Below are 13,721 nucleotides of genomic sequence, written 5' to 3' on the forward strand. Positions count from 1 at the left end.
CCACCCAGTCACATTATCCTGACACCAGGCCGACCAGTCCTAACACAAACCTCTTAATGCTGAGTACCTAGCTCGGCATCTGTTAATACCATTAATACGAAAAAAAACCCACAAATGACAGTAAAACAAAATAAATAAATAAATAAATAGTGCTAGGTTTACCCAGTCAAATAAAAACATATAGGCCAGTAGGTTTTCCCAATCAAATCATGAAAATATAGAGCAGTAGGTTTTCCCAGTCAAATCATGAAAATACAGACCAGTAGGTTTTCCCAGTCAAATCATGAAAATACAGAGCAGTAAGTTTTCCCAGTCAAATCATGAAAATACAGAGCAGTAGGTTTTCCCAGTCAAATCATGAAAATACAGAGCAGCAGGTTTTCCCAGTCAAATCATCAAAATACAGAGCAGTAGGTTTTCCCAGTCAAATCATGAAAATACAGAGCAGCAGGTTTTCCCAGTCAAATCATCAAAATACAGAGCAGTAGGTTTTCCCAGTCAAATCATCAAAATACAGAGCAGTAGGTTTTCCCAGTCAAATCATGAAAATATAGAGCAGTAGGTTTTCCCAGTCAAATCATGAAAATACAGACCAGTAGGTTTTCCCAGTCAAATCATGAAAATACAGAGCAGTAGGTTTTCCCAGTCAAATCATGAAAATACAGAGCAGTAGGTTTTCCCAGTCAAATCATGAAAATACAGAGCAGCAGGTTTTCCCAGTCAAATCATCAAAATACAGAGCAGTAGGTTTTCCCAGTCAAATCATGAAAATACAGACCAGTAGGCTTTCCCAATCAAATCATGAAAATACAGAGCAGTAAGTTTTCCCAGTCAAATCATGAAAATACAGAGCAGCAGGTTTTCCCAGTCAAATCATCAAAATACAGAGCAGTAGGTTTTCCCAGTCAAATCATGAAAATAACAGCAGAACATAATCAGTAAGCAGCTGACACATCGGATAAAAAACAAGTCTGCTACTACAAAGATTGACAATGAGTTGGAGCATAAAGTAAAACGAAAATCCGTGAATAACGGAAATATTTAATTCAATAACATATACCCATTATATATTTGTTAAAAGCAATTATCCTATACATCGTTGTTTTCTAGCATTTTCTCTTGTACTTCAACATATGCTGATAATGCTAATATAAAAGCAATACATTTACTGTGAAACACAGTTACTTTAATTGGCTGTTTAATGGCTTCTCATCTCAATCAACTGTATGAAATGCCAATAATATACAAAAACTATTCTTATAAACAATTACCAATAAATAAAAATTTGGACCGAATACATGTTAATACAAAAATACAACAGTTTATAAAAAATATTTCTGATATGTAACAATGATGAATCAAAAAGACTGGAGTGCAAAACATACTCCTAGTACAAGAATATGACACACTCCCAATCTTTCCAGCATTACCAACTTGCTTCAAAGCATCACATTTTACATGATTATCTCAGTAATTTTAATATACATAAAAAAGAATACCGGGTCCAAATATGTTGTTGCTCATACAAAACAATGACTCAAAAATTAGATTTAAATTAAGGATGCTTGCTGGTGACAAATGAACATTATATTGCTCAGCTGAAAACATTATAGTAGTATGACTTCACTTGTTAACTCCATGTACTGTACTGCCATACATTGGGGGGGGAGTGCACAGCTGAAACAAAAAAGTAATTATGACTTTTCTTATTACATAATAACAAAATTTATAAAAATATTTATACAGTTTATTAATTATAGCAAAACAATCACTGTGAAAGAAAAGTATTAAGTCAACAAAAATCTAAGCACAATGGTAACTCATCAGAGAAAGCTGGTAACTCATCAGAAAAAGCTGGTAACTCATCAGACAATGCAGATATAAAGTGTTTCAACCAACTCAGTACTTTCCAATATTACCGAAATCTCAATAAACATGTTGTAGGAGAATGTGTGTGTGTGTGTGTGCATGTGTGTGTACGTGTGTGTGAGTGTGTGTACGTGTGTGTTTGATTTGGATTTTCAACGTTGCTTTAGAGTGATGTCTAAGCATTGGGGATTCATGCCACAGACAAGTAGCATCATGTCCCACCTGGTCACATTATCTTGACACAAGTCCAACCAGTTCTTACACTAACCTTCTAATGCTGAACACCATGTGAGGCATCTGCTAGTTCCATTTTTATAAGTCTTTTGTATGACTTGGCCAGGATTCGCACTTGCACCTCCGAAGCCCAAGGCAGATGCTCTAACTACTTAGGCCACCAGAGAAGTCCAATGCATAGAAATATTTATCATCAACAAACCCTTTATAAAGGCATTTGACAGAAGACATCTATTTGATGCAATCAGTGCAAATTCAACAAATGTTGAAATATTCAATCAGCTATTATATTTTGGATGTTTAGAGACAGGATACTATTTCTTATGATTTTTTGTGGAGTAACAATTATTTTGTGTCAGAAATGTAAAAAGGTCAAGTGTAAAAACAAAATGTATACCAACAATTTTTGGTGTTTTGCAGACTGGACATTTAAATATATTAATCAAATACTCTTTCATACCATCCATGGGAGCCACAGAGTAAACCATTTTACTGTGAGGCCAGTTTATAATAAAGTACATGATATATGTCCCGTATATACTCACTTAAAAGTCGTGTCAAACTGTAAACATCAAAAATCACGATCTGCCATAGCATAATGCACCTGCAGATGAGGGTCTATGCTGTTTGTTGTACTGATTACTTCTAACAAACTGCACCAACACAGATCTGCCACTGCATTATGTGACAGTATATCTGGGTCTGTGCAGTTTGCAGTTGGTTTCATCTTATAATTGAGAATATATGGTAACTGAAACATGCCCATGTCCACTTTATATAACAGGAATGGTGTTACAATGAAGGACCTTACAGTGGGGGGATTATTAGCTCTCCTAAATGCTATTTCTCTGATATTTGAGTAAAAATCATCTTAATGTCTGAATCAAATTAAATTCAATGACTTCACTTTTTAAAAGATTCATTCAAAAACCTTATTTTCTGGATCCATACACTACAGTATAAATACTTGTTTAGACTAACCCCAACATTCCATGCTGCCATACATGGTTTTTAGAAATAAACATTGCTCCTTAAACATAGCTACAAAGTTTGTTCATATTACAGAAAAAATATATTCCAACTAAAATTGAAAAGAAAACTTTTAACTCTTTTGACTTAAATGATTTATACAATAATCCCCTCAATAAAGCACTGTCATGAAATCCATATTATATACCTCATTATAGCACTGTCATGAAATCCATATTATATACCCCATTATAGCACTGTCATGAAATCCATATTATATACCCCATTATAGCACTGTCATGAAATCCATATTATATACCCCATTATAGCACTGTCATGAAATCCATATTATATACCTCATTATAGCACTGTCATGAAATCCATATTATATACCCCAATTATAGCGAGGCTACCTTATGCTGAAGTATACTGTGTCTTCACTATACTGCAGTCCTTGAATAAGACCATCTTAAAAATAAGTAAATTATACCATGTACCCTTTTTATAACATGGGTCATGGAAGCCAGTGGTTACTGAGATCACCTTATAATGAAGTATATGATACAATACTCCATCATTATAATGCTGTCTGTGGAAGCCATATTATTACATTTTACCATCTTATAATGGAGTACATAATACAGTACTCTCATAAAAATGCTGTCTGTGGAAGCCATGTTTTATAATTTTACCATCTTATAATGAAGTACATAATACAGTACTCCCTCATAAAAATGCAGTCAATGGAAGCCATATTATTACATTTTACCATCTTATAATGAAGTACACAATACAGTACTCTCTCATAAAAATGCAGTCAATGGAAGCCATATTATTACATTTTACCATCCTATAATGAAGTACATAATACAGTACTCTCAAAAAAATGCAGTCAATGGAAGTCATGTTTTATAATTTTACCATCTTATAATGAAGTACACAATACAATACTCTCTCATAAAAAAGCAGTCAACGGAAGCTTTAAAATATATCACCTTATAATGAAACATGATGCAGTACTCCATACAATAGTCCCTCATTATAACACTGTTCATTTATTGCCTTATAGTGAGACTATCTTATAAAAGAATACATTATATACTCCTTGAAAATAATGCTGTTCATGGAAGTCATAGAATATACCAAGTCACACTGTCATAATATGACACTGTTCATGGAAGCCATAGAATATACCAAGTCACACTGTCATAATATAACATTGTTCATGACAAACAGTTTACTGTTATATATTGACTGCCTTATAATGAAGCACATGATAAGCACTCCTTCATTACGATGCTTTCCATGGAAGCTGATTTATTAAATTGTACCATCTTATAATGAAGTACATGATACAGTCCTCCCATATATAATGCTTTCCATGGAAACCAATTTATTATATTTTACCATCTTATAATGAAGTACATGATATGTAAAGTTTTATAGCCACTCACTGAAATGTGATCCATGATCATGTATTCCTTGTCAGGGGATCATGTTGTAATGAAAGGTATTACACTGAGGTAGTGCAGTTTCATAACACAATATTAACAAGAACACAGTAGTAAGATCCCTTCACTTTCCTTGCACACTATTTTGTGTTCTATAAGCATCTCTTTTGATTGCAACTCTTTAATTTTCTAAGATACAGGAAAATAGGTCAGCAGTAGGCCATCATTTCATTCACAAGTCCAATGAAAAGCAAATATTTACTTATAAGGGTGAGAAATAATTTAGTTGTTAGTGATTAAAAGATTAGGCAATGAATTTAAAAATGGAAGACAAGCATTTAAAATATTACTACAAGAATAAACACTAAATAAAGCTTAGAGGGACTGTTTCACAGCCATGTGACTAACACTATAACAAAAATACTTTCCTGCAGAAAATACAGCAAAACCTGTCTTGAAAGACCAATGCTTTGAGAGACCACCTGTCTTGAGACTAAATTCTAAATGCATCAATTTATTGAACATATACTGTTATGAACTGTTGTGAGAGACCAGGTGTCTTTAGAAACTGTAAGTTTGGAGCTGAAGTGATTGTCTTTCTGGATGGGTTCTACTGTGTACCAAAATGAACCTTAAAAGATTTGCTGTGAGCAAGACGTAGGAAAAATGTAAACTTCATAAAAAATGGAAAAATAAAAACAATGTGTTGAATCTCTGTTTTTCCAAAAAAAACTCTAAACAATGACTGGTATTCTACTATTGCAGAGTTATAACCTGGCATGTTTATAAAAATTAAAGTCAATAAACCAGTCAATCCATAACAATTTAATTGGAATATTGTACAGCTCAATCATGGAATGGTTAAAAATGAAAAGAATCAGAATCACAGGTAATGGGATGCTAATGTAAGCCTAATTAATTAAGCAATTACAACAAGTATAATTTTATTACAGTCAGAGGATGTAACTCAGCATGGCCAGAATTTTAAAATAGCAGCACTCAAGCAGGAGGATGCATTTTGGGTTCTTTATTATTAATTAAAACAGGTTTTTAATGACCATCAGCCCCTTGTCAGCATAGGATAAACATTTCAAATGGTGTTTTGAAAGATTAAGAGATAAGCAAAATCTATTATTATATGAATAACTTTGGAAATGGTTATAGTCATATGCTTCATATTTGAACAATATCTATGATTAAAAAGTTTAATGAAACAAATTACAACTAATCTGAAAATTAGCATTACAAGCAAGTATCTGTATGAAGTTTTAGCGTGTCTACATTATGCATGTATTACTTAGCTGCAGATCAAAGGGAAACAACTTTAAATTGTAGATCATACTGTAGAACCAATCATGAAAGACCATCCCTTCTGCCAAAAAAAAAATGGTCTCTCAAGACAGGCCATAGCACTACATAATAAATCTGTGCATGAAGATAATGGTCTCTCAAAACTGGTGGTCACTCATGACAGATTTTACTGTACTGTCTGCTAGATTATTGTAATGTTGTCTAGATTTTTCCTATCGAGGAATGAACTGAAAAGTTATTGATTGGGGTAATGAAAAGTTGTCCCATTTCGATTTTAAATTGTCCACTGGGGAATAAGCTTTGTTTCTGATAAATGCCTTAGTAACTTTTTATGTATTCAAACACCTAAAACAATGCATAAAGAATACAAAAAGTTTAAACTCAAATACAAAAATAGTTTGACTAGGTATATCTGATGTTTATGAACACCTCAATTTCAAATAGAATAAAACAAATAGAAAGGGAGACAACTCTATAAATACACATTACATCAAAATTTATGTTATGCAGGTTCAGATCTTCCATATAAAAATTTAACAGCATTCTACAGCAAGCAATGAGTTATCTCCCTTGAATAGACTGCTACTCTGCTGTCCAAAAGAATTGTTATAAATCCTTGATTTCTTCTGTTCTTTAAATCTTTATTAGCTGCTGAGTATTCAAATCATCTCTGATATTCTTCTGAAACTCGAACATAAAAATGTTTGTAACGAATATATTTTCTTACATGCTTGAGTAAACATGTAAGTTCTGAACAAATTTGTTGAGCCTTTGACCTTGAACCTGGTTATGTGGATAGATCCAATAAAATCAACTGACTCAAGTAATATACAGATTTTGAAATTAAAATAAAGTCTAGTCAAATTCATGTGTGTCTGTGTGTGTGTGTGTGTGTGTGCGTGTACATACACAAACATACATACACACACACACACACATCACTTTGTTTATAAGCTCACTGAAATACAAAACATGCAACAAAAGGCCTTTAACTTAAGACCCAGGTCTTTTAGATTTAGTTTTCAAAAATGCTTCAAAAGTGTGTGGTCAGGTATGCACTATTATTACACTGAATCAATTATAGATTGACACAAGTGAAAACCCAATGTAAATATACATCATCTGAACAAAAGGAGCAGCTATAACAAGATTTTCAAGATGATTACTATAGTGCCAGATGAGTACCATTTTCAATCAGAGCTACTTACATTTTACTATAGAGTTCTTATCTATGTAGATGTTATGACAGAAGTAGCCATATAAAGAAAATTCCAAGATGGCCATCGTGGCAACCATTTTGAAATTTGATCAGCATCATGATAACACAAAATAGCTATATAAGTAAATGATGTTTTATCAACAACAAAAAAGTTCATCACGTTAACACAAAATAGCTATATAAGTAAATGATGTTTTATCAACAACAACAAAGTTCATGACGTTAACACAAAATAGCTATATAAGTAAATGATGTTTTATCAAGAACAACAAAGTTCATCACGTTAACACAAAATAGCTATATAAGTAAATGTTTTATCAACAACAACAAAGTTCATCATGTTAACACAAAATAGCTATATAAGTAAATGATGTTTTATCAACAACAACAAAGGTCATCATGTTAATACAAAATAGAAATATAAGTAAATGATGTTTTATCAACAAGAAAGTCCATCACGTTAACACAAAATAGCTATAGAAGTAAATGATGTTTTATCAACAACAAGACAGTTCGTCATGTTAATACAAAATAGCTATATAAGTAAATGATGTTTTATCAACAACAACAAAGTTCATCACGTTAACACAAAATAGCTATAGAAGTAAATGATGTTTTATCAACAACAAGAAAGTTCATCACGTTAACACAAAATAGCTATATAAGTAAATGATGTTTTATCAACAACAAAGTTCATCATGTTAAAGTTCATCACGTTAACACAAAATAGCTATATAAGTAAATGATGTTTTATCAACAACAAAGTTCATCATGTTAACACAAAATAGCTATATAAGTAAATGATGCTTTATCAACAACAACAAAGGTCATCATGTTAATACAAAATAGCTATATAAGTAAATGATGTTTTATCAACAAGAAAGTCCATCACGTTAACACAAAATAGCTATAGAAGTAAATGATGTTTTATCAACAACAAGACAGTTCATCATGTTAATACAAAATAGCTATATAAGTAAATGATGTTTTATCAACAACAAGAAAGTTCATCAAGTTAACACAAAATAGCTATAGAAGTAAATGATGATTTATCAACAACAAGAAAGTTCATCATGTTAACACAAAATAGCTATAGAAGTAAATGATGTTTTATCAACAACAAGAAAGTTCATCACGTTAACACAAAATAGCTATATAAGTAAATGATGTTTTATCAATAACAAAGTTCATCATGTTATAGTTCATCACGTTAACACAAAATAGCTATAGAAGTAAATGATGTTTTATCAACAACAAAGTTCATCATGTTAACACAAAATAGCTATATAAGTAAATGATGTTTTATCAACAACAACAAAGTTCATCACGTTAACACAAAATAGCTATATAAGTAAATGATGTTTTATCAATAACAAGAAAGTTCATCACGTCAACACAAAATAGCTATAGAAGTAAATGATGTTTTATCAACAACAAAATTCATCATGTTAATACAAAATAGCTATATAAGTAAATGATGTTTTATCAACAACAACAACATTCATCACGTTAACACAAAATAGCTATATAAGTAAATGATGTTTTATCAACAACAAAGTTCATCACGTTAACACAAAATAGCTATATAAGTAAATGATGTTTTATCAACAACAACAAAGTTCATCAGGTCAACACAAAATAGCTATATAAGTAAATTAAGTTTTATCAACAACAACAAAGTTCATCATGTTAATACAAAAATAGGTAGATACTGTAGATGTTTTAACAACAAATACTTTCTGGATAAGTAGGTGTAACAAGATTTTTCACATTTTGTGAGATCATGTCTGAATGGTTTTAGGACTAACTACATATTAGTTTTTAAGCAAAAGATGAATCTTATTAAGGTTCATAAAACAGACATATAATAAACTGTTAAGCTACAAAACTTACTGACTAGATTAAAAATAATAGACTTTACAATTATTTCAAAGTGAATATATTACTTGGATGAAAATTGATACGATGATGAGTAGTTGAATAAACAGCGGAACTTAAATTTATTTGTGACAAGTTCTGATTGGGAAAACTGAAAAAACAATACAGAACTGACCCAAGAGATGATTAATAAAATAAACCATGCTTTTATTCCTGTTTTTCATTACATTCTGCTTCATAAAAGAAACCTTACTCTTTTTTTCTTTATATAACCAGGTTACATGATATTTGAAAACTAAAAATGTGTTAATACAACATGGATGCCTCCACAAATCCATCATTTACATGTATGGGCCATAGTGGGCCAAACCCTTATTTCCAGTAATAGAGTAACATTTTTTATTATCTGACAGTAGTTTCTGATTGGTCCGTGATGAGTAAGATTATGGATATGGGGCAACTGAAGGGTAAAATTTAAATAAAAAACATAGGCCATATCTCTGTATAAATTTGTCAGAAAATGGTGACAATTAAACATAACCTAGGTCTTCTGAAAGTCAACCCTCAAATTTAGAGTTATTCCACTAAGTCATTCAAATTTGGTGTTATTCCACTAAGTCATTCAAATTTAGTGCTATTCCATTAAGTCATTCAAATTTAGAATTATTCCAAAAGTCATTCAAATTTAGTGTTACTCCATTAAATCATTTAACTGTTCTTAAGAGGAAACAAAATTTTGATGCATCTGATGGGTTATGAGCTAACTAAAACAAGTGACATAACTAAATTTTGTTGGTAAATGGCAAAAACTGTACTTCACCAGGGTCAAACTCATACCAAACTTAGTCAATTAAGCCCTTCAAAATTTGCTGGAGTCATAATGTGTTTGTAACAGACATGACACAATGACAGATGGATACTGGTGACACTATTTAAACACCATCTTTATAAATACTGGCTTTAAAAAAGCCCACTGACAGGGAATATTGCTATCATACCAAATTATTAAAGTTAAAAAAAAAGGATGGAAACAGATGGTAGTATGTGTGTTAAATTTATGGCTATGATTTACAAATTTAAAGTAGTTTCTGACTGATAATACTTAAAAAAAGATCTGTTAGATTGGCAAGAGTACAACAATACAAAATATTTCTCAACTGTACAGCAATATAGAAACTAAACTGTACATGTTGAAAATAGATATTATTGAATAAAAATAGGCAAAACTGTAAGTCAAAAGCACATGTAACTCATTTAAAACTTCTAATAAGGCAACTCATTGAACACTTTTAATTAGGTGACTCATTTAAAACTTCTAATTAGGCAATTTATTTAACAGTTCAAATTAGGTTACTCCTCTAACACTACTGATTAGGTAACTAATTTAAAACTTCTAATTATGTAACTCATTTAATACTTCTAATTAGGTGACTAAGACTTGTAATAAGTAACTCATTTAACATTTCTAATTAGGTGACTCCTCTCTAAGACTTGTAATAAGTAACTCATTTAATACTTCTAATTAGGTGACTAAGACTTGTAATAAGTAACTCATTTAACATTTCTAATTAGGTGACTCCTCTTTAAGACTTGTAATAAGTAACTCATTTAATACTTCTAATTAGGTGACTCCTCTTTAAGACTTGTAATAAGTAACTCATTTAACATTTCTAATTAGGTTAACTCATCTAACACTCCTGATTGGGTAACTAATTTAACACTACTAATTAGGTAACTTATTTAATACTTCTAATTAGGTCAGTCATCTAACACTTCTAATTAGGTCAGTCATCTAACATTTCTAATTATACAACTCATTTAACACTTCTAATTAAGTAGTATAAAATTTTTGTCTTGATAGACTGTATAAAGTAATAAGTGATTTCAAATAAGTGTTCATTAGCTACGTACTGTATAAAACTTGTAGGACTGTATGATGTCTGAAAACTTTACATCATGCAATAAACACAAACAGAACCTGTGCATAAATGCTTTTTTTCCCCCAATAATTTTTGTACCAACTGGAAGTCTGTGCAGATGCATTTGTCGTATTTCAATACATTCTACACATGATGTTTTATGTTACATTTTGTCATTTAATTTCCTAGATTGTATTAACATAAAAAAGCCTTACAGACCTACAAGAAATACCATATATACCCACATACAAGACAAGCCCAACTGCAAACAACATACACCCTGATCTTCTTTCACATATTGTGACTTATAAGTGAGCATAAATGGTAAAAGAATAGGTATACAGCCCGCTATCCTATGCAGGGGTCACGCGAAGTGGGTGACTAAGTTGCCTAAAAAATGTAAACTTCACTGTCTTCTATAAGGAAAGCAAAACCAACTTTGCCCTGTGAATTTTTTAGAGGTAAATTGACTGACCATGCTTTTTAAGATGCCCCCTTGCCTTAGCCAGGTTAGTTCTGGTGTTGTGTTGTAGCAAAATGTATTCTTCAAGCCATCAGCAGCTAGGCCTAGTTTTGATATCAATTACAATGACAAACAAACTTTTTCACATTCACAGGCATGTGCTTTGATAGCTGATTGACCATTAAGTCTATCCTGAGTAAGTTAGCAGCTATCAGTGCCCGAATTCCTCAGGATATCCCTCAATGATAAAACATACAAACTTGTGTTTCAAATCTTTTACAATAGTATGTAAATAGCAGTTTGTGTTTTAAGATCAGAATCAGTGATCTGGATATTGAAACTGCCTCTTGTACACTACTTTGTCATAAAATTAGTTTGAAACTTTAAGTGATTCAGTAACAGGGAAATAATGGTGGACATCACTATGTCCGGGAAGTACCAGTTTATTATATTGTCTGTTTTATTAAATCATCGGGCAAAAATATTCAGAAAAAATATACAATTCATAGAAAACAATGTCTAGGAATTAGGTTATTTAAGATTTAATTTTAAAATGCAATTATGTAGGTCAGAAATGTATTGGTCAATGCTTTGTTGTGGAATTCATGAGAACTGAAAAGCGTTGTAAGGTCCAAGTTGTTTCTGACTTCACTCGTATTAGTGAAAATGTAGAAAAAAGCAGTTTGCAGATACTATTTAACCAATGCCTAAAATAATGTGAAATTCTATCAATGAACTCTTGTATGAAGCAAAGTCAGTTATTACACATTACGAAAACCCCTCCTTCTAAAAACAGATGCACACACATCTGTGTTAATTCGATTGGAAAGAAGAGTTTAGTTCATATACAGACGACAAAAGAGCCTTGTCTGTAATTTTATGCATTTTAATGTGTTATGTATGAATAGTCGGTAATGTTTTATCCGCAACAAAGAAATGAGGAAGAACAGTATGATTTGAAGACACGTGCATTTGCTCTAATGTACATGGTACAGGAATTGTTTCAACGCGTTTAGAAATCATTGAAAGTGCCATTATTGAGAAAATATTTTTTAAAAATAAAGAAAATTTAAAAAAATTGATTAAGAGTAGTTGATTAAGCATTTTTACTAACTTGCAATTACAATGATGTAATCTGGTTACTCGGTTGAAATTTCTTACAATGCAGTTTGTATTATTCTCTTTTAGAGTTGTATGACCAAAATAACTCAGATAATTTTCGACTTGAAAATAAAGTTGTTGTTGTTGTTGTTGTTGTTGTAGGGTTTAACACCATTTTTCAGCACAAGATAGGCTATACATGGCGGCCAGTATTAATGGTGGAGGAAGAACCCTGGAAAACCCAGGTAAGAACCACCGACCCACGAGAAGCTACTAGCAGACTTTCCCATGTAACCATGCTAGCCGAGCTTTGGACTCGAACCCACACAGACAGAGGTGAGACGGCAGTGATCCAGAACGTTGAGCGCTTTAGACCACTCAGCCACTCGGGGCCCGGAAAATAAAGTATTGCATAAATCCAATGATAAATGCAAATAATCATACTGGGAAATAGAGGGCATACTTCAAATAAGAGAACACTATATATATATATATTGCATTTCTTGCTTTATGTCCATTTCTCCCTGTTGAGCTCTCAGTTCTCCCTGTTCAGTCTAAAAGGAGAAGTAACTTTCCCTAAAATTCTAGCTTGACCCCTGCTATGCAAATAGTTTGAACAATTTGTAGGGTATGTCTAAGGTTCTAATTATCATATAACTCTAATGAATCAGTGCTATATAATGATATAATGCATTAAAATAAGTGTACATTTGAAAAAGTGTATGGAAAATAAGAGCACCCATGCTTTCCAATTCTTTTGTTTTGAAAAGCCAAATAAAACATGGTAAAGTAAAAGACCATGTTCATATTAATGACTCATCAAAAATATGAAGAATCATTAGTCTAAACATTTACTGTACATATTTCTTTAAAAGTGACACTTTTGAACAATTTTGCAAATTTGCAATGATTGAAACATCAGTGCACCAAAATGTTGGATACTTTTAATGGATTACAAAACTGCTTAACTCTGGAAGTTTCCAATACTATGGAAATATTAAAATAAAACATATAACGAAAAAACTTTGTCCAATCCTTTCTTAGATTTTCACAGTAAGATGAGGTCATCCCTATTATTAGACCAAGCAATCCCCATTATTAGACCAGGTAATCCCTATTACAAGACCAGGATTATAAGACCAGGTAATCCCTATTACAAGACTAGGATTCTAAGACCAGGTAATCCCTATTACAAGTCTAGGATTATAAGACCAGGTAATCCCTATCATAAGACCAGGTAATCCCTATCATAAGACCAGGTAATCCCTATTATAAGACCAGGTAATCCCTATCATAAGACCAGGTAA

The 13,721-nt window shown here is 31.8% G+C and overlaps 1 protein-coding gene across 1 annotated transcript in view; it reads right to left on the reverse strand.

The window, feature by feature from the left end:
- Positions 1 to 1,025: 1,025 nt before the first annotated feature.
- LOC149790776 (uncharacterized) overlaps positions 1,026 to 13,721 on the reverse strand; it is a 43,088-nt gene continuing 30,392 nt past the window's right edge. Inside the window, exon 6 of the mRNA XM_089972837.1 lies at positions 1,026 to 1,677. Coding sequence (XP_089828963.1) covers positions 1,631 to 1,677 — 47 coding nt within the window. The 3' untranslated portion in view covers positions 1,026 to 1,630. The remainder of the gene's footprint in view (positions 1,678 to 13,721) is intronic.

Source organism: Sinohyriopsis cumingii, chromosome 10 (genome assembly GCF_028554795.1).
Source record: "Sinohyriopsis cumingii isolate HCF-2022 chromosome 10, ASM2855479v2, whole genome shotgun sequence".
Classification (NCBI taxonomy): Eukaryota; Metazoa; Mollusca; class Bivalvia; order Unionida; family Unionidae; genus Sinohyriopsis; species Sinohyriopsis cumingii.